Raw genomic sequence first — 22110 nt, 5'->3', positions numbered from 1 at the left:
TTATTTAAATTTTTTTAGCATATCATATCCCAATGGATAAGGAATAAATCTTGTTCAGATGCATGGTGCCCACGGGTGACTGTTGCTGCGAGCTGGTGCTGTCTCATCGTGGCAATACAGATTTGGAGGTGAGGTAAAGGCCGGTGATGGCATCAAGAAAAATCACAACGAGCAAGGCAACAACATTGTACAGTAACACGGTCGTGTGTGCGCCCTCTGCGTGGCAGTGACGGGTATCCATCGGAGTAAGGACAACGGCGCACACATACATACATGTTTAAAATGGTGCTCGAGGCTGCGGGGCCGATCTGATATGTGGATGGTACAAGTTTGATTGTTAACATTGGATTCCGAGCGGTCCGTTGAATTTAGAGACGTTAGTTTTACTTTACATAATATTCATAAATTATATGCTCTTCTATCAAGTGTGAGTGAAGGAAGAGACTGAGAAGAGTGGAGAGAGAAGGTTATTATAAGATAATTGTTGTCGAGTCACTCAAATATATGCACTGTAGCCTGTAGCAGTCGCACAGACATTGTACTAGTAGGATTAATTGGTCGGATGCTCCTCTACTTTCTGCCCTCTATAAAATACTCACTCCGTCAGTTCTAGATACATCCCTTTTTATTAATTTTGATGACAAATATTTTCGAAATAGTTCTAAATACATTTTTTTTAGATGATAAGTATTTTCGGAGGACGGAGGGAGTAGTTAGTGAAGCATTGCCGAATCGTCAAAGCAATCCCCTCGCTTCCGCCGGTGGCTACCATGAGCACGCCTCGCCGTCGCCGCATCTCGCCGGCGGCGTAGACAACGCCATTCTCCCCGCCGACTAGTTGATCTGGCCCAGACCAGTCCTCCCAACCGACCAAATCACCCATAAAAAAAAACAACGAGAGGAGTTGCGCTGCTAAGCCTGCCATGAGCACGAGAGGGGAGATGTCTCCCCCCGGCTGCCGCCGCACCTCCCCGCCGGCCGCCTCTCTTCCAGACGACGACGACATGCTCCGGGAGATTCTCCTTCGCTTGCCCCCGCGGCCTTCCTCCCTCCCCCGGGCCTCCCTCGTCTGCAAGCGTTGGCGCAGCCTCGTCGCCGATCCCCAATTCCAGAGCCGCTTCCGCGACGACCACGGCAAGCCTCCTCTCCTTGGCTTCTTCCTCGATTCCCGTCAGTTTGTTCCGATTCTGGATCCACCAGATCGCATCCCCGAAGCTCGCTTCTCCATGTCTCCCCTCGAGAGCTACCGCATCATCGACTGTCGCCACGGGCTCGTCCTTTTCCTCGCCCACAGGATGATGCGCCGCTTAGTTTTGTGGGACCCCGTCGCGCGCGAGCAGCGCCGGCTGTTCTTCCCGCCGGAGCTGGACAACGCCCAGATGTTCTTCTTCAACGGGGCGGTGCGTCGCCCTGCCCGCCGCCAAGGATGGCATTTCCAGGTGGCCCTGATAGCCCGTGACGCATTATGCACAAGAGTTTCGGTGTGGCTTTACTCATCAGAGACCGCAGTATGGGGCAACATCAACTCACTGCAGCTGCAATCGATTCAGTCTATGCCACAACCCAGCACTTTGGTTGGGAATTCCTTTTGCTGGTTATTTACCGTGGATCATGGCTGTGTCATACTTGAGTTTGATCTTGATAGGCAGAGCCTAGCTGTGACAGAGCTGCCACCACACATAGATATGGAAATCGACTTTCACAAGTTATGGATTATGCCCTCCCAGGGTGGTGGGCTTGGCTTCATCCATCTCTCACAACACTTCCACGCCCAATTATGGAAGAGAGTGCCTGATTCTGATGGTTTGGCTGTATGGGTGCCCGACAGAGCTGTTGAATTCGGGGAACTTAGATCATCTTGCAAAGGCGACTTCCTCACTTTGGTTGGGTTTGACGAGGAGAGTAATGCAATCCTTGTGCTGACAGCTTCTGGTGTCTTCATGGTCTATCTCCAGTCAACGGAGTTCAAGAAACTTTCTGATCCAATGTCCTTCTGTCACCATTATCCATTTGCATGTTTCTATCCTGCAGGTAATAGCAAGCCTTTATATAATTTATTACTTGAGTAGTATTATAATATAAATTTATTTTTAGCAATTAGTTGCTCAAATGAATGTCATATGCTTGAGTGTTATGCTGATGATTGAAGTTCAAATCACATCAATTTTTTTTTCCGCTTGATGAGTTCTTTAAAAGAAAATACTACTCAAGGCCACTGTTCTTTGGTTGTATGCCTAAATTGTGTTTCAGATGTAGTCTTATCATCTTATGTGCCTATCTGAAGTATATATCTTTTCAGCATCGGAAGCATAACAGTTGGGAATCGACGAAATAGTTATTTGTCACTTGTGGAAGAGCCTTGCTGTGATTAGCTAGTTTAGATGTACAACTGGAAAACATATAGTAGGTCGAACCTATTATGTTTCTTGTCAGTTTTTGATTTTGGCATGTCTTAATTTGCCCCGCTTGGTCTGACGAGGAATCAAGTTTACCAAAGATGATTTCTAGAGAGTATCTTTTCTCTTGCGGGAATAATGTTATGGTTATTTTCAGCACTGGACCGCGGTTCTCTTGACAATGTGACACACAACAGTTAAAACTGGAAGAGAACTTAATGGAAATTGAGACCCAAACAACCGAATATGCAACTCCATTGACACTTTCCGGAGCTTAAAGCTAGTTACACTCTTTCATTTGGAAGCTGAAACCAATTGAATACATTTAAGTTCTTGTTTTGTTGAATATCTTCCTGAAGTGAGGAGTCCATTTGCACTAGAGATTAAATATATTCTTCATGGCTCAGTGTTATTTTTCCCAGATTACATAACTATGCACCTCTCAGTTCACCTATATATCCCATTGTAGTTCGCTCTTCTATCGATGGTTTTCCATTGAATTGTCATTTGTTCCTGACTTATTATGCTCGTAGGTACTGGCATTATTGATGGACATGATGGAAATGAAGTCTTGAACAATATGTGAGATGGTTGTTTGGTGAGACATGCTAGTATGATGTGATGACTGAAAGGGTGACGTAACTTTATCTCCTAGACATGTCCATTAGGATATCTATGCTATTTTACAATTTATTCCTGCATGGGCTTGGCTGATGATGTTTTCTTATGAAAGTATTAACTCCATTTGTAATTTGTAAGGCATCCAGTACTTTGCCTAAGTAATCGAGAACTATATATACCGGAACATAAGTAATTCAGAATCCTACTTAGTACAATTCTCGTTACTACACACTGCTAAGTAAACCCAGCCAAGTCACTAAGTCAGATGTTGCTTTTGTTTTATATGAAGTCAATTTCTCAACTTGATCACTACTAGATCAATAGTTTATATATTGTCACATTGGCTAGGTTCATAAATAAAAACATTTGCAGGTTACATAATTTTTTTATTTTATATGGCGATATTATGTAATCCCTCCGTCCGGAATTAATTGTCTCTGAAATGAGTGTATCTACACACTGAAATGCGTCTAGATACACTCATTTCAGCGACAATTAATTCCGGACAGAGGTTGTAGTTGGTTAACTTTCTACGGTAGCAAAAATGGTGGTCAAAGGCATGAAGCTCTGCTCTGACTTCTAATGTCATGCAAAGGTTAAAATGTCATCCATTTTAGGCTGAAAGAATGCTACTATTTTATTAGCTGATAAAGTATCTGCTAATACTAGTTCTCTTGTGAGTAGTTCTACTTCAGTTTATAAGAAGTATACTATGCTTATAAGTAAGCTGAATCTTTTTTATTTCTGTTGTCTTGCTATTTATTTCCGCGATGATACTTGCATTATACTGCACATTCCGTGATATTCTAGACAGTTGCAGTATTTGCCCTTCGTGCATAAAAGCACTATGTTACTGATTGTATTGTTGTTTATATAAGGTATGGCTAAGTCGCGGGAATGGCTTATCGATGATCCATTCCCATCTGAACATTGATCCGTTGTAGTGTATACTTATCAAGCGTGAAGCACACCTGCAGGGACAAACTGTGTAACTTGTTAGTTTCCCATTACTATTCCAGTGATGGGCATTTTCTCTGCCTAGCAGCTAGCAGCTAGCAGCTAGCAGTGATGGTCATTTTCAAATCTTTCTGTAAGGTGGTCTGGATTCCGTTGTAGACTGAATCCACAATGATGGCCTTATGTGAATGATCTGATCGCGGCGCACTACAGAACCCCAGCCCCAGCCCCCAGGGAAACCACACCTGCATCGTTCACTCTGCTCCTCTGCATCCTACTACTCCATACTGAGCGCAAAAGAAACACTTCGTCAGCAACAGGTCGATGATTCCATGTGGATTCTGGCCGTGGTTGCGGCCGTGTGTGGCTGCTTCTGGGGGCGGTGGTGATGATGCATCGGCTGCTCATCCGCCCGGCGGCGTTCGAAGCCTTCCGCATGCTCTACTCCTACCTGCTCCGTGCGCTCGGACCCGCCGTGACCGCCGTCGTGTTCCGCCACCTTCCCCAGTAGCGGATCTGGCTCTTGGCTTTTGTTTTCGGTGGGTGATTTGAGTCTGGTCGATGTTGTGGGACTGCTGTTGATATGAATGCTTTGGTTATCTGTACGAGTTTTGTAAGAGTGTCAATGGCGTTAGGACGAACATAAACTTTTTCTTGGGCGTTAGCGTTAGGCAGAAATCATGCAGCATGAAAAGGTAACGATGAGGCTCCATTTTGTTGAGCGGATCACTCAGGTCCTCCAAAACTGGTTCCCCTACTGTATCTGTTCATTTCTATTCTACTAGTATGAGATTAAAACCAAAAAAAAACCTACAGGATTCTAGAACGAGTGTTTTTTAGACAAACCAATACATATGTTATCCAAATATTCAATCTGAATAATTAAAATGAAAATTGTAGTCAAAGTTTTAAACGTTTGACTCTGAAGCGTTTCCCCAAATGTTATGTGTTTGTGATACCAAGGGAGTAGGGAGTGGAATTTTCACGGTCCACCTATCAATCGATATGAATAGGGAAACAAAACAGATTTTGATCCCTAGGTGCTTGGAATGGGTTAATCAAGCCAAATGATAAGTGTCACAAGTGTGGCACAAAGCAGTCCAACACTGACGTTTTTTATCATCTTGGGAGGAGCGCCGTCTCTATCCTGGCAATCACTGCAAATGTTGGGAAATTTACCAACTCACAAGGGAATGACCTGGAAAGGAGATGGAAGAAACCGGAGCCTAGATCAGGTAAGTTGAATGTGGATGCTTTGTTTCATGTTGATGAAGGTGATGCAGCTACAGCAGCTGTTATTCGTGATCACAATGGGGAATTTCTTGCAGCAACATACGGATTATATCAGATCTGGCAGGTTTACAGCTCATGGGCTAGCAAAGCATACCTATCTTAGTAAAACTTCTTGCTCGTGGTCTGATGATCCTCCAATACGGATTATATCAGATCTGGCAAATGATGTAATTGGTACTTGAGTTAATAAAGCTAGCCATGTTGGCCTTTTCCTAAAAAAAAAGTTGCCATATGAAAAGAAAGACAAACAAAAACAACTGAAACCTGCCATCAGAAAAGAAGTTGCCATGCTTGACAACTAAAATTGTCATCCTTGAGTCACTAAACTTGTCATAGGAAATGTTCGTAGTTGCCATGTGCTCGTGCCACATGTGTGGCACTTATCAGGGTCCTAATCAAGTTACCAGCTTTATTGACTGTTCGAATACACCACAGATTGCCGTGGAGAGCTAATCTTCACGGGTTTGGTGTCTCGCCAAATCCGGATTTGGCACGAGCCGCTCTCCCTAGACACGATGTCAGATCACACCTTGGAGGAGCATGAGAATCCCGCGACGGGGTTAATGTCAGACTGGATCTCAAAACCATTCTCATCGGACGTGATGTCAGATCAGGCCCTGAGCATCAGGAGTCATTGCTGGTTTCGATGTCACATCAGATTTTTGAAGCCGCTTCCCCTATAACACCTATGCCCGGTGTCAGATCGGGCCCAGGAGGAAAGCGGAAAACTACTCATGGACTTGATGTTAAACCGGATTCAGGAACTCGTGAAGTCGGCTCTCTCGATCTCGATGTCAAATTGGATCCTGAAGACGTCGAAAGGAGTCAATTTTTCGACCCACCCACCACTCATATTGTCGCGAACGTTAAAGATCTCACTGATGTCCTTGAGGGGGGGGGGGCAAGGAAGTAGAAGACAAGTAAAAGGAGATCGACGAGTCTGCTGACAGCGGACCAATAGCCACGGGCAATTGAAAGGCAACCTCAACCTACAACATCTACATGGTGTACACGCCAAATGCCATCAACAATGGTTGTGGCGATGACGACGACAACGATGGCACCGATGTCAACAACAACAATGGCCCCGAGAGTCCTCCACCCGACAACGTGAGTACACGAGGGGGGCCCAACGCCAGTTAGGTCCCTATGACAAGGACATCCTGAATGAAACACTTGGCGGCCCGCGCCACAACGGATGTCGGGAGAGGCTGATCAGGTTGCCCTAGAAGGTCATGAGGGATAAATAAGAGCTACTCGCACGGGCTCAGCTTGCCGAAGAACACTGGTAGCAGGTCCTCCAATACGAGGAGGGCCTGGAAGAAAAGAAGCGGTTGTCTGGCAAGAAGAATCCATTCAAGCATGACAGGAATCTGATTAAGGACTTGGATGTCATCGCGGACCACGGTGCAGATTCTAAACGTACGTGGGCTAAAGAACTACTCCCTCTGTTCCGAAATAATTGTCGTTGGGCAAACACAGTTCAGATTCTGTCACGTTATAAAAAAGTTTCACTTTCCAATTTTGCCCTCCCACTCACTCGCTCCCACTAGCTCTCTCGCTCGCCGCTCTCCGTCTCCTCCCCGTCGCCGCTCTCTCTCTCTCCCCTCCGGCAACGCCCTCTCCCTCTCCTCGTCGCCGCCCTCTCCTCTCCCCGTCGCCGGCCTCTCCCTCTCCCCGTCGCCGGCCTCTTCCACCGCCCTTTTTCCTCACCACCCCGCCTCCACTCATACCCCGTAAGTCAACAAAATATCGATTCTTTTTGCGCCGGCGACGAGCTTCTAGGCGAAGGACATGTGGATGTGTAGCGGCGCCAGAGCTCGATATAGGCAACGAAGGCGTGGACGTGGATCGGTGCCCGAGCGGCGGATCTGGAGCGGCGCCCGAGCAACGGAGGGAGATGGAGTTCCCTCCTGGCATGGCGGCTCGATCTGCAACGCCCGCAGCTGCGGTACGCCACCCTCGCTGCTGTCGCAGGGAGATGCCGCTCTTCCCCTTCCCGGTCCGCCCTGATGTGGTTTCCTCTCCGTGACCCGTCATCGGAGGCACGGCCAGAGGCATCCCCGCCGCGTGCAGCTGCTACTCCCGGACGCCGCCGCCGCCCTCCGCAAGGAGCAACTATAACCTGAAGCTCTGCGGCCCGGCGTGCGCCGAGCGGCGCGCCGCGGGGGCACCGTCGCCGACCGGCCACACGACATCGCTCTCGTCCAGCTAGAAGCATGCGCTGTCGTGGCCTGCCTCCGGCTGCTTCAGCAGGCCAAGAAACTGGAACACACCCATGCCCGGCGACCTCAGCATCTCCATCGATGATGGTAAGCCCCTCCTCTATTCCCTCTGATGGTAAACTCCGAATTTGCTTGCTTGCTTTCTTTCTACAGCAGGCCAAGAAACAAGGAGTGCATACTTAATTCAGTTAGTTTTGCAGTAGTTTGGTTGCAGTAGCAGTACTTCATTCAAGTGAAAAGATTCAGTTAGTTGTATCTCTGCATACTTAATTCAGTTTGGTTGCAGTAGTTTCTCTCTGATGGTAGTACTTGTATCTCTGCATACTTAATTAACTGAATTTGGTTGCAGTAGTTGATTCAAGTGAAACGATTCAGTTAGTTTTGCAGTAGTTTTGCTGGAGTAATAAGGAAAAGTTGTAGTAGTTTGTCAATGTTAACCTCGGCGTATCTGCAGTTTCAGTCACTGCTTGCTACTCCTACTTATTACTCCTCGGTGCTGGAGTGCTTCGACGTGTCTGGAGTATTTTGAGTAGCTAAACATTTTTGCCTGAAAACTGAATGTACAATGTTTCTGTAGATAATTTAATCGAAAAGGGACGGCATGCTGAGGTGTACAAAGGACAGCTTGCTGATTGATAGTTTGTGGCAGTGAAGAGGTTAACAAAAATACTTAACCAAGCATGCTGAGGTGAGCAGAGTATAGACTGTCTACAATCATGATCTAGAGTAGCATGGAGTAAAATGTTTGCAAGAGTACATTTACAGGCATGAGTACAATGAATTAACCAATTGTTGTCAGTTGAAACTTAAAGTTCAGACATGAAGTAGTCTTAGAGACCCATGTACTCCTTGTATTCATGTTGTCAGTTGAAGTTGGTATCTTGCTTGTTTCCAAGTCTTGCGGTTGTACATGATGGTTTCATCAGATGGATGTGAACTGAATGTATGTCCAGTTTACACCGATGTAACCTGATTCTGAAAGAATGCCACATACAGATGGCGTCGACCTTGGCCTCCTCGTCGATCTGACTCTGCATTAAGAAAACTTGCTGGCATCAAGTGTCCCCCTTCCTCCACCGGCAGCCTTCCATCGAATTCACATCAGAAAACTTCATTCATTCACCCAGAAAAAATAACTGACATTGCCAACATCTCACAAGAAAGAAGAGAGCAGAGTTGAAGTTGCGAGCCTGTTTACTTGCAGCTACACCTGTGTTCTTCTTCTTCTTCGCAGAATCAATCAGGTTTACTTGCAGCCTTACTCACTTTGTGTCTTAGTTAATCATATTCCTCAATTGAGGAACACCTGGACTTGTCATTCCGGTCTTGGGATCAACAGTAGCATATGGACTTATCATTCTGGTTTTTGGATGATTTAGTTAATCAAATTGACATCAATTGACCTGTTTTTTGGATCAATTGCAGATTCTCTTGATTGGAGTGGAGAGGAGCAGAGACGAGAGGAGCAGCAGAAGTGGACAGCGCAACGGCTGACCTCGAGCTCTTGATTGGAGTTGGGGGAGGCGGCCGGCGAAGGATCTGTGGCCAACAGTGAAGGATCCGAAGCTGTGGCAGAGCAGGCAGCCGGCGGGAAGGGCGGCCGGCGAGGGAGCTGCGGACCGCGGCGGGGAAGGGCGGCAGATGAGGGAGCTGTGGACCGTGGCGGGGAAGGACGCCAGAGATGCGGACGACGGAGGAGCCTGACGAAAGGGAGCAGCGACGGCGTAGAAGCCTGGCGGAGGGGAGGAGCGATGGAGGAAGACGCCTCCCGATTGATTTCAAATCGGGGGTAGTATTGTACTTTCACACTGTTTCACCTGGTCAGAACGACGCCCCCAGCGACAATTATTTCGGAACGGAGGGAGTACACCCCAATGCAGCAGATGGACCCCCCCTCCCCGTGATGGTTGGTTAGCCAATACCAACAAATGCATTCCAAAGATGGCAGTACATCACACGAAGAACCATGCTGAGGCATCTTTCAACGTCGGAAGTTGCACATCAAGTTCCCGCACCAAGGAGCGGGGTTGTGCACTGCCCGAGGACAACTCTCCTCATAGGGCGTGTGAGTCCAAACAGGACATACCACGTCACCCGCGCCACCATGGGACAGGTGTAGGCCGGGACATCGGCCTCAACGATGCACGTTATACCATTGTTGCTCTCTGAGATCTGAGTGGACCATCGACGATGTGCTTTTCCTACTTCTTTGATCAGGTGGTCGCCCACTGATATGTCTTCAACTTATCTATAATTTTTTATTGTTCCATGCCATTATATTATCTATTTTGGATGTTTTATATGCATTATTATGTTATTTTATATTATTTTTGGGACTAACCTATTAACCTAGAGCCCAGTGTCAGTTCCTGTTTTCCCCCTGTTTTAGAGTTTCGCACAAAAGGAATATCAAACAAAATAAAACTTTTGCGATGATCTTTCTTGGACCAGAAGCAAACCAGGAGACTTGGAGATGAAGTCGGAGGAGCCACGAGGTGGCCACAAGGGTGGAGGGTGATACGTCTCCAACGTATCTATAACTTTTGATTGTTCCATGCTATTATATTATCTGTTTTGGATGTTTTATATGCATTAATATGCTATCTTATATTATTTTTGGGACTAACCTATTAACCTAGAGCCCAGTGCCAGTTTCTGTTTTTTTGCATGTTTTAGAGTTTCGCAGAAAAGGAATACCAAACGGAGTCCAAACAGATTAAAACTTTCGCGATGATCTTTCTTGGACCAGAAGCAAACCAGGAGACTTGGAGATGAAGTCGGAGGAGCCACGAGGCGGCCACAAGGGTGGAGGGAACGCCCAGGGGGTAGGGCATGCCCCCTGCCTTGTGGGCCCCTCGTGGGTCTCCTGACCTAATTATTTTGCCCATATATACTCTTATACCCCAAGACCATTAGGGGGAGCCACGAAAATGCTTTTCCACCGCCGGAACCTTATGTACCCGTGAGATCCCATCTAGGGACCTTTTTTGGCGTCCTGCCGGAGGGGGATTTGATCACAAAGGGCTTCTACATAAACACAATTGCCCTTTCGATGAAGCGTGAGTAGTTTACCACAGACCTACGGGTCCATAGCTAGTATCTAGATGACTTCTTTTCTCTCTTTGATTCTTAATACCATGTTCTCCTCGATGTTCTTGGAGATCTGTTTGATGTAATACTCTTTTGCGGTGTGTTTTCCGAGATCTGATGAATTGTGGATTTAGGATCAGATTGTGTATGAATTTGAATCTCCTCTGAATTCTTATATGCATGATTTGATATCTTTGCAAGTCTCTTCGAATTATCGGTTTAGTTTGGCCTACTAGATTAGTTTTTCTTGCAATGGGAGAAGTGATTAGCTTTGGGTTCAATGTTGCGGTGTCCGTTCCCAGTGACAGTAGGGGCAACAAGGCACATATTATATTGTTGCCACCGAGGATAAAAAGATGGGGGTTTCATCATATTGCTTGAGTTCATTCCTCTACATCATGTCATCTTACTTAATGTGTTACTGAAAGTGCAACTATCCCTGGGTGGTTTTGGTAATGATTAACAACATATAGCTCATTGAACTAATGCCATTACAAGATAAATATTTGAGGAAAGTTCAATGATTGGCATGGCATGGATAAGGAATGTGTAGCCCTCAAAATGCTAAGGACAAAAGATTGGCTCAAGCTTCAAATCTCATGACTCTAATTTTTCCATTTTAGTGATCCAAGATCACGTTGAGTCTATAAGAAAGCCAATACTATTAAAAGGGGATGAGGTGTTGCTTAATGGCTTGCTTGCTCAAAATGCTTAGTGATATGCTCCAAAGACCTCAACCACTTTCTCATATCCACATATGTCCCAAAACAAAAGTCAAACTCGGCCCCACCGATTTGATTTGACATAGCCACTGCCAGAAACCCTAGTCTTTTCGGTCTCACCGATAGTAATCTCGGTCTCACCGAGATGGGACTTTGTTTCCCTTCGTAACGTTTCGGTCCAACCGAGATGAGCGATCGGCCCTGCCGAGTCTGCAATGCAAACTCTCTGTTTCCTTTTTGTAACGCTTCGGTCCCACCGAGACGAGCGAATCAGTCCCACCAAGTTTGCCTGACCAACTCTCTAGTTAGCTTATTACCAAAGTCGGTCCAACCGAGTTTGAGTAATCGACCCAACCGAGATTATGTTATGCCCTAACCCTAATGATATCGGTCCCACCGAGATGACATGTCAGGCCCGCCGAAATTGCCTAACGGTCACATATGTACTGAATCGGTCCAGCTGAGTTTTCTGATTCAGTCCCACCGAGTTTGGTATAATGTGTGTAACGGTTAGATTTTGTATGGAGGCTATATATACCCCTCCACCCTCTCCTCATTCGTAAGGAAAGCCATCAGATCGTGCCTACACTTCCATTACCCATTTTCTGAGAGAGAGCCACCTACTCATGTGTTGAGACCAAGATATTCCAATCCAACCATATGAATCTTGCTCTCTAGCCTTCCCCAAGTTGCTTTCCACTCAAATCATCATTCCACCAAATCCAATCCTATGAGAGTGAGTTGAGTGTTGGGGAGACTATCATTTGAAGCACAAGAGTAAGGATTTCATCATCAACACACCATCTATTACCTTTTGGAGAGTGGTGTCTCCTAGATTGGTTAGGTGTCACTTGGGAGCCTCCGACAAGATTGTGGAGTTGAACCAAGGAGTTTGTAAGGGCAAGGAGATCGCCTACTTCGTGAAGACCTACCCTAGTGAGGCAAGTCCTTCGTGGGTGATGGCCATGGTGGGATAGACAAGGTTCCTTCTTCGTGGACCCTTCGTGGGTGGAGCCCTCCGTGGACTCGTGCAGCCGTTACCCTTCGTGGATTGAAGTCTCCATCAACGTGGATGTACGATAGCACCACCTATCGGAACCACGACAAAAACATCCGTGTCTCCTATTGCGTTTGCACTCTCTAAACCCTTCCCTTTACATTCTTGCAAGTTGCATGATTTACTTTCCGCTGCTTATATACTCTTTTCATGCTTGCTTGAATTGTGTTAAGATTGCTTGACTTGTGCTAAGTTGTTAAAATCCGCCAAGAACTAAAATTGGGAAAAGGTTAAGTTTTTATTTGGTCAAGTAGTCTAATCACCCCCCTCTAGACACAATTTCAATCCTACAATTGGTATCAGAGCTTTGGTCTCCATTTGCCTTGATTTCTATAGCTTTTGGTGATCATAGCCTTGGTTTCACAACCTAGGAGAGTATGGTGTCTAGCGAGGGAAATTACCATGGTAGAGGTCCTTACTTTGATGGTACTAATTTTGCTAGTTGGAAGCATAAGATGAAAATGCATATTCTTGGACATAACCCCGCCATTTGGGCTATTGTTTGTATTGGCTTGAAGGTGAATTCTTCGATGGGAGAGAACCGAACCGTGAAGCTACCGCGAAAGAGTTGAAGATGCTGCAATACAATGCTCAAGCTTGTGATATCCTCTTTAACGGATTGTACCCTGAAGAATTCAACAAAATCAGCCGCCTTGAGAATGCAAAGGAAATTTGGAATACTTTGATTGACATGCATGAAGGTACCGACTTTGTCAAGGAATCCAAATTGGATGTGCTTCAAAGTCAACTTGACAAGTTCAAAATGAAGGATGGTGAAGGTGTCGCTGAAATGTACTCTAGGCTTGCTCTCATTACAAATGATATTGCCGGCTTAGGAAATGAAGAGATGACCGACAAATTCATCATCAAGATGATCCTAAGAGCCTTGGATGGAAAATATGATACCGTGTGCACATTGATCCAAATGATGCCCAATTACAAAGATCTCAAGCCGACGGAAGTCATTGGAAGAATTGTTGCTCATGAGATGTCACTCAAGGATAAGGAAGAGCTTCACAACAAGTCAAGTGGTGCTTACAAAGCCTCATGTGATGCTCCTACATCATCAAGTGAGAAACAAACCTTCAATGAGGAATTAAGCTTAATGGTGAAAAACTTCAACAAGTTCTACAAGAGTAGAAGCAAGGAAAGAAGTTCCAAGTCAAGGTCCTACAATGACAAAATATCTTCGAGTCATGAACGTAATTGCTACAATTGTGGAAGACCCAGACACTATTCCAATGAGTGTACGACTCCTTACAAAAGGAGAGAAGATTCACCCAAAAGAAGAAGTAGAAGAGAAGATTCACCACCAAAAGAGAGGAGGAGTAGAGAAGATCATCGTGAATGAAGAACCTCCCGGAGAAGCAAGGATTCAAAAAGGAAGGAGAAATCATCAAAGAGCTACACAAAGCGAAGACATCAAGCTCATGTTGGTGAATGGGTATCCGGATCTGACTCCGACAATCACTCCGAGAGAAGCTATCACTCCGACTCCGAATATACTCAAGATGAAGGTGGTGCCGGTCTAGCACTTGTGTCAACCAACTCCTATGACATATTTGACTCACCAAATGAAGGAATTGGAAGATGCTTCATGGCTAAAGGCCCAAAGGTATCACACCCCGAGTATGTTGATTTCAATAGTGATGAAGATGACTTGTTAGGTGATGATGATTTACTTGTTTACAACTCTAGTGATGAATACTATGATGAAACATAAATTAATCATGCTAATCAAGATAAAACGAAATGACAATGATAAGGAGAAGATTGAGTGCCTAACTAAAGAACTAAACACTCTTAAGTTAGCTCATGAAACTATCTTGGAAGATCATCAAGAACTTTTAAAGACTCATGAGAAGTTACGCTTTGAAAAGCTCAACCTTGAGCAAGAGCATGAGTTTTTAAAGGCAATCAATGATGATCTTTGCAAGAAAATTTCTTCTTACATTGCCAAGCGTTTACTCTTATCTACTTACATGCCACAAGTCAAGTCTAGTAACAAGAGTAAGAAAGATTCTTCTAGTAGTAACAATAATCATGCTAAATCCAATGTTGTTGCTTCTAGTAGTTATCTTGATTCCACTAATGATTCTCTTAGCCAAGTTACTCTTGAGCAAGAAAATAGCTTATTGCAAGGAACTATAGAGAAGGGTGTCTACAAAAGCCTTGCCGGGAGCAAGCAATTTGAGGAAATTGTATGCAAGCAACGAAGGCACCGGAAGAATCAAGGTGTTGGTTTTGAACGAAAGTTCAATGCAAATGGAGTTGAGTGGGAATAAGGTCAATACCCCAAGACGAAGTTTGTTCCCCAACAAGAGAAGTATGATCTAATTTCTTTCCAAGGGACACAAGCTCAAGATGATCTTCCACCACAAGACCACAAGCAAAAAGGCAAGGACAAGCTTCAAGAGGAGATTGATTCATTTGAAGAAGCTCCCAAGGCCTTGGTCAAGTAGGTTCCCAAGACTACATCAAACTCTACTTCATCAAGTTCCATTACTACCCAAAGGATTCCAATCAAGATGATGTGGATCCCAAAGAAGAAGGACTAGAGAGTTCTTGAGGGTGACTCCGCCAATATACTTCACTCATATCATTTTGGCAAAGACAAGTGCAATCAACTTCCACATCTTGCACTAGTTCAAGGAGTCACAAACCCTCTTGTTGGTCAGACAAGGGACAAGGTAACCTAATGCTTTCATGGACATCATCTTGTGTGTGCATCACTCTATGTCTATGGATACTCTTGCTTGTTCCTTGTGGGACTAACCCGTGTAGGTATTGAAAATGCAACTCACTCCAATGGATTGCTCCAAATGATCAACAACATTCAACATCCACATCTTCCACACCTACATGAAGTCATCATCGACAAAACCCAAGGTTAGTTCATCCCTCTTAGGGAGGATCTCACATCTAGGGGGAGCTTTACTCTAAAGATTGAGCTAAAGCAACTCTAATGGTGTGAACACAACAATGCTTTATGTAAAAGTGGTAACCCCACTTGTGCTTAAACGATGAGTATGACCTATGATCAAATGTTCTCATTTGACTCCTAAGTCAATATACTCATATATATATGACCTAGTCATCGCCAATTGTTTGATAGATGCTAGAATTGGTTGTGCATGCTTTACCACATATTTCATTTGCCATTTTATTGTATGAGCATGTGGGTTGCATATTTTACCCATTCGAGGACATCCACTTGTTGTTTTCATTGTTTGGATCTTTTCTCTTTTGCCAAGTGGATGGACAAGAATGCCTAAGAACCTTCTCTAGCTATCTATGCTTTTCTCGTCTCAAACTCTATTCATGCTACATCACAAAGTTTGATCAACTCAGATTTGAACCACTCTGTGTGAGGAGCACTCGGAGTCCCAGATTCGTCATAGACTTAAACTTCCAAAACCTCTTTGTGCATTTCGGTCCGACCGAGAAATCCATTTCGGTCAAACCGAGTTCACTAAGTTGATCTAGGTTTTCATCTCGGTGCAACCGATTTGAACACTTCGGTCACACTGTTTTGCAGCAACCGCTTGTGATTCTGCAATCTCCGTGCCACCGAGTTGTTCCACTCGGTCACACCGACAGGGTCGGGATATATATACCCACGGGTGAGATTTTGGAAATTACTTCAAATCTTCTCAGCCCACGCGTGTCCTGCTCTGCCTCCTTGGGTCTACGGATCGTCTCCTCGCCACCAACGACCTCCCGCCATTGGACTCTGCCGCCGTCGACGGATTCTGCTCCACCGTCGCCGCCGTAGCAAACACTCGCCGCTCTAGGGTACGTGTTCGACCCCTTGTGTTGTCTTTTTCACTCTGATTCCTAGCACAAGGACAATGCCATGCATCTTGCCATGAATGAGATTAATCTATCCAGCTAAATCTTCCTTAGGTCTAGATTGATTTGAAAATTTTAGGGTTAGTCCTCCGCAAAACTCATCTCAGACCGACCAAAATGTAGAAATCAGTCTCACCGATTCGGCTTAGGCCATTGCACATGCGCTTTTCGGTGTGACCGAAACATGCAAATCGGTGTGATCGAGTTTAGGATTCTGTGAAACCCTAGCAATCTCGGTGCCACCGAACTGTGAATCGGCCCAACTGAGTTCACTAGTTTAGGTTCCAAGTGTTGCTTCGGTATCACCGAGTTTGTCAATTCGGTAGCTCCGAGATCACTTCTGTAGAGAACTAAAACTAAGCTTTTTGACTCAATTTGTTTTGAAAAACCTCTGTACTTTGTGATGATCATCTACTCTACCTCATCTACAACCTATTCACAGGGTCTGCTGATAGTTTGCTTGCAAGATGTCTGACCAAAGTGACAGCCAGAACAGGTCTGAACAGCCAGGACAGTTGAGTCAGGGCACTAGTCCCTCCAGCAGCTATGATGAGGGCAGCAGGAGCACACCTAGTAACTTGCCCAAGGCAGCTACTATAACAAGGAAGACGAGAACTTCTGATTCAGAGGATGAAGGCTATGTTGCAGCTGAGGATGAGGCCACTTCCAAGAAGAAGGTGGTGAAGAAAGAATTTGGCACTGCTGCATCAACTAAGCCAGGCATGAACAGAAAGGCACCAGCTAGGAGAGTGCCTACATCCAAGCCAAGGAAAATTACGACAGGTGAAACTATGAAGTTCACCATTGAATCTGAAGAAGAGGCAGCTGGTGAGGACAAGAAGAAGAAGAGGGCAAGAACTACAACTGCTAAAGTTCTTGGAAAGTTCACAATGGTGAGATGTGATGAAGAGGAAGAGGATGTTGCTCTAGCACCTAAGGCTCAGAAGCTCATGGGAGATGTTATAAAGCCAGGGGCTGCTGCTAAGCCCAAAAATGCTCCCAAAGCTGTTGCTCCAGTTCCCAAGACTGCACCCAAGAGGAGTACCAGGAACATACCTGCTGAGGAGAAAAACAAGGCCCCAGTGCCTGAGACTGAAGAAGAGGAAGCTGAAGCCCAAGTGCTAAGGAAGCTAAAACCAAAGATCCCAAATCATAATGATGCACATCCTATTGCAGAAGACATGAGGATCAGGAAGGATGCAGGATTGAGACAATGGAGAAAGGATGACCCATATGCTGTCAGAAGGAGAACTGTTGTGGATTACAGGTTCCACACTAAGGAACACCAAGACTTCTATGAGACAATTATGCTTGACAAGAAGCCCATAGTGTGTGACATGAGATGGGTTAACTAGACCTACATTAGAGAGAATGAAGATCGCTTCCCAGGTGTTTATGACAGCTTCAAAGCATGTGAGGTTGACAAGTTTGTTGGCCAAAAGCTCACTAAGTGGAATGATGAGCTGATCATGCAATTCTATTCTACTACTCATTTCTATCCAGATGGCAAAATTGTATCGATGTCAGAGGGTATAAGGTATCAGTCTACAGTTGATGAGTGGGCTAGATTGATCAATGCCCCAGAAGCTCATGAAGATGACTTGGATGTCTATGCCAAGAAGAAGAAGGATCACAACTCAATGGCTAGCATGTACAAGGAGATTCCTGATGCGGACCTGGAGACTCACAAGTTTGGCTCAGTGAAGCACTTGCTGTCAGGGCTGCCTACAATTAATACCATTCTGAGGCACACTCTGTTGCCAAAATCTGGAGATCACAGAATGATCAGAGGACACTCCATAAACTTGCTGCATATATTTGATGTCCCTCAAAAGTTCAAAGTGATGAGTCTGATTATGGAAACAATCAAGAGAACAGCTGCAGATCAGAAGAGATCTTGTGGGTATGCTCCACAAATTCAGGTGCTCATCAACTCCAAGATGGGCACAGGCACATATCTGTTGGACAAAGAGCATTTACCCCTCAAGCCAGACTTTTAGGACAACATAGTTGTCATGACTGAGGAAGATCCATCCTCTTTGCAAGCACATGAGAAGAGAGGGAAGGCAAGGGCAGAGAAAGCTGCAAAGATGCCAACAACTGAAGATGCATCTCAAGTGTTCCTGAAGAGCAAGCAAGATTAGCTTGGATATCTGATCCAATCCACCTTGAGGATTGAGAAGGGCTTGGCCACCCTGACTCAAAACCAGGAGAGCTTAGAGAGGATTATTGAGCAGAAATTCTATGATCTTGATGTCAAGGTAACTGAGATTTAGTCAGTGGTTGAGCAACTTCAGGAGGAAGTGGAGGAGAAGAAGGGCAAGTCTACTACAGATGTTTTCACTAGAGTGCCCAGAAGTCAGAGGTCTACTGCAGTGCCTGTCCTAGACACAAGAGCTACTACATCAGCACCAGCAGCCACAGCTTCAGTGCCACCAGCTCCAGCAGCCACTCCACCAGCTCCAACCACATCTACAGATGCTTTCGTCCTTGGAGGCATCTCTACACCACCTGGACCAAGCCTGAGAGACGCATAGCACTATGCATGTTTTTAACTTTTTGGTACTTGTTGCCAAAGGGGGAGAAATATGTATAGATCACAGTCTTCGAGAGAGAGAGTGTTTTTGTCTCTCTTTGCAATTTATTTGCTTGATAATTTATCGTGTGTTTGCTTGTTACATTATGTCTTTTATGAGATACTTGGATGATCATGTGTTTGATCATATGCTATTTTAATGTGTGCTTGAATGGTATTATCCTTCATATCATTTTGAGCGCTCCACCAAGATATATGTGACATGGAAGAGGGACCCATGATCCTAACACATTGTGCATTTGCAGTCCAAATCAAAATTTTAAATAATGCACAAATTTAGGGGGAGCTCTTGTTTGTCACATACTTCTCAAAGCGACAATGTATTTCAATCTTATTACCATTTATCAAAGCTTTGATCTATATGTTGTCATCAATTACCAAAAGGGGGGAGATTGAAAGTGCAACTATCCCTGGGTGGTTTTGGTAATGATTAACAACATATAGCTCATTGAACTAATGCCATTACAAGATAAATATTTCAGGAAAGTTCAATGATTGGCATGGTATGGATAAGGAATGTGGACCCCTCAAAATGCTAAGGACAAAATATTGGCTCAAGCTTCAAAGCTCAGGACTCTACTTTTTCCATTTTAGTGATCCAAGATCACATTGAGTCTATAGGAAAGCCAATACTATTAAAAGGGGATGAGGTGTTGCTTAATGGCTTGCTTGCTCAAAATGCTAGTGATATGCTCCAAAGCCCTCAACCACTTTCTCATATCCACATATGTCCCAAACCAAAAGTCAAACTCGGCCCCGCCGATTTGATCCATCCAGCTCCACCGAGTTCATTTGACATAGCCACTGCCAGAAACCCTAGTATTTTTGGTCTCACCAATAGGGATCTCGGTCTCACGAGATGGGATTGCAAACTCTCTGTTTCCCTCCGTAACGTTTCGGTCCAACCGAGATGAGCGATCGGGCCCACCGAGTCTGCAATGCAAACTCTCTGTTTCCTTTTTGTAATGCTTCGGTCCCACCGAGACGAGCGAATCGGTCCCACCGAGTTTGCCTGACCAACTCTCTGGTTAGCTTATTACCAAAGTCGATCCAACCGAGTTTGAGTAATCGGTCCAACCGAGATTACATTATGCCCTAACCCTAATGATATCGGTCCCACCGAGATGACATGTCGGTCCCACCGAAATTGCCTAACGGTCACATATGTACTGAATCGGTCCGACCGAGTTTTCTGATTCGGTCCCATCGAGTTTGGTATAATGTGTGTAACAATTAGATTTTGTGTGGAGGCTATATATACCCTCCACCCTCTCCTCATTCGTAAGGAAAGCCATCACATCGTGCCTACACTTCCATTACCCATTTTCTGAGAGAGAGCCACCTACTCATGTGTTGAGACCAAGATATTCCAATCCAACCATATGAATCTTGATCTCTAGCCTTCCCCAAGTTGCTTTCCACTCAAATCATCATTCCACCAAATCCAATCCTATGAGAGTGAGTTGAGTGTTGGGGAGACTATCTTTTGAAGCACACGAGCAAGGAGTTCATCATCAACACACCATCTATTACCTTTTGGAGAGCGGTATCTCCTAGATTGGTTAGGTGTCACTTGGGAGCCTCCGACAAGATTGTGGAGTTGAACCAAGGAGTTTGTAAGGGCAAGGAGATCGCCTACTTCGTGAAGATCTACCCTAGTGAGGCAAGTCCTTCGTGGGCGATGGCCATGGTGGGATAGACAAGGTTGCTTCTTCGTGGACCCTTCGTGGGTGGAGCCCTCCGTGGACTCGCGCAGCTGTTACCCTTCGTGGGTTGAAGTCTCCATCAACGTGGATGTATGATAGCACCACCTATCGGAACCACGACAAAAACATCCATGTCTCCTATTGCATTTGCACTCTCCAAACCCTTCCCTTTACATTCTTGTAAGTTGCATGCTTTACTTTCCGCTTCTTATATACTCTTTAAATGCTTGCTTGAATTGTGTTAAGATTGCTTGACTTGTGCTAAGTTGTTAAAATCTGCCAAGAACTAAAATTGGTAAAAGGTTAAGTTTTTATTTGGTCAAGTAGTATAATCACCCCCCTCTAGACATACTTTCGATCCTATAGTTACTCCATTCTTTATGAACTTAATACTCTAGATGCATGCTGGATAGCGGTCGATGTGTGGAGTAGTCGTAGTAGATGCAGAATCGTTTCGGTCTACTTGACACGGACGTGATACCTATGTTCATGATAATTGCCTTAGATATCGTCATAATTATGCGCTCTTCTATCAATTGCTCGGTAGTAATGTGTTCACCCACCGTATTATTTGCTATCTTGAGAGAAGCCACTAGTGAAACCTATGGCCCCCGGGTCTCTTTTCCATCATATAAGTTCTCTTTTCTTCTTATTAGTTTCCGATCTACTATTTTGCAATCTTTTACTTTCCGATCTATAAACCAAAAATACCAAAAATATTAACTTTATCATTTATCTATCTCTATCAGATCTCACTTTTGCTAGTAACCGTGAAGGGATTGACAACCCCTTTATCGTGTTGGGTGCAAGTTTGTTTGATTGTTTGTGTAGGTATTCGGTGACTTGTGCGTTGTCTCCTACTGGACTGATACCTTGGTTCTCAAACTAAGGGAAATACTTATTCTACTTTGCTGCATCACCCTTTCCTCTTCAAGGGAAAAACTAACGCAAGCTCAAGAGGTAGCTGGAAGAATTTCTGGTGCCGTTGCGAGGGAGATCTACGCCAAGTCAAGACATACCAAGTACCCATCATAAACTCTCATATCTTGCATTACATTATTCTCCATTCGCCTCTCGTTTTCCTCTCCCTTACTTCTAAAATGATTTTCGAAAAGTTTTGCCTTTTTATTCGCCCTTCTTCCATTCATTCTTTTGTTTGCTTGTATTACCATGTGCCTTCTTTTTGCTTGCATCTTCGCTTGCTAAAATTTTATGGATCCCCATTCACTTGCTAATCTTTTTAAGATATCCAATTATGATGGACCAATTTCTAGTGATTTGAGTGCATTAGATTATATTTATGAGGTTTTGCTTGAAATCTGTGAATCCGAAATTTTTGATGAAGTGCTTTATGAAGTGATTCACAATAGATCTTTGAATAAAAAGCACGATTGCAATGATGTTATTATAAATTTCATTAAGGTTAATTGTGTTAATGATATGCAAAACCCTAAGCTTGGGGATGCTAATTTTTCTATGTCTACTACTTGTTGCAATGATCATGATTGGGGTGATTCTTCTTATGATCTTGAAAATTTATTTAAGCCCCATGACGAATATGAGATTGATAATAATGTTTGCAATAATATTGAAAG

General features: G+C 44.6%; 1 protein-coding gene and 1 long non-coding RNA gene across 2 annotated transcripts; both read left to right on the top strand.

Annotated features, from left to right (window-relative positions):
• Positions 1-732: 732 nt before the first annotated feature.
• LOC119277500 lies at positions 733-4573 on the top strand. Its single transcript, XM_037558786.1, has 2 exons — positions 733-2031; positions 2930-4573. The coding sequence occupies exons 1-2, from the start codon at positions 924-926 to the stop codon at positions 2980-2982; spliced, it is 1161 nt and encodes a 386-aa protein (XP_037414683.1). The 5' UTR covers positions 733-923; the 3' UTR covers positions 2983-4573.
• Positions 4574-6873: 2300 nt separating this feature from the next.
• Positions 6874-9852, top strand: LOC119277499. Its single transcript, XR_005137152.1, has 4 exons — positions 6874-7579; positions 8070-8180; positions 8489-8736; positions 8918-9852. It is a non-coding gene; the product is annotated as an uncharacterized LOC119277499 (long non-coding RNA).
• The last annotated feature ends 12258 nt before the right edge of the window (positions 9853-22110 follow it).

Source organism: Triticum dicoccoides, chromosome 3B (genome assembly GCF_002162155.2).
Source record: "Triticum dicoccoides isolate Atlit2015 ecotype Zavitan chromosome 3B, WEW_v2.0, whole genome shotgun sequence".
In the NCBI taxonomy this organism is placed as follows: Eukaryota; Viridiplantae; Streptophyta; class Magnoliopsida; order Poales; family Poaceae; genus Triticum; species Triticum dicoccoides.
Note: the sequence above shows the minus strand (reverse complement) of the source record. Positions and strands in the feature narration are given on the sequence as shown.

Coding starts and splice junctions, on each gene's coding strand:
- LOC119277500 (XM_037558786.1), top strand. CDS start 924: ATGAGCACGAGAGGGGAGATGTCTCCCCCCGGCTGCCGCCGCACCTCC. Junction 2,032..2,929: donor TGCATGTTTCTATCCTGCAG/GTAATAGCAAGC, acceptor TTATGCTCGTAG/GTACTGGCATTATTGATGGA.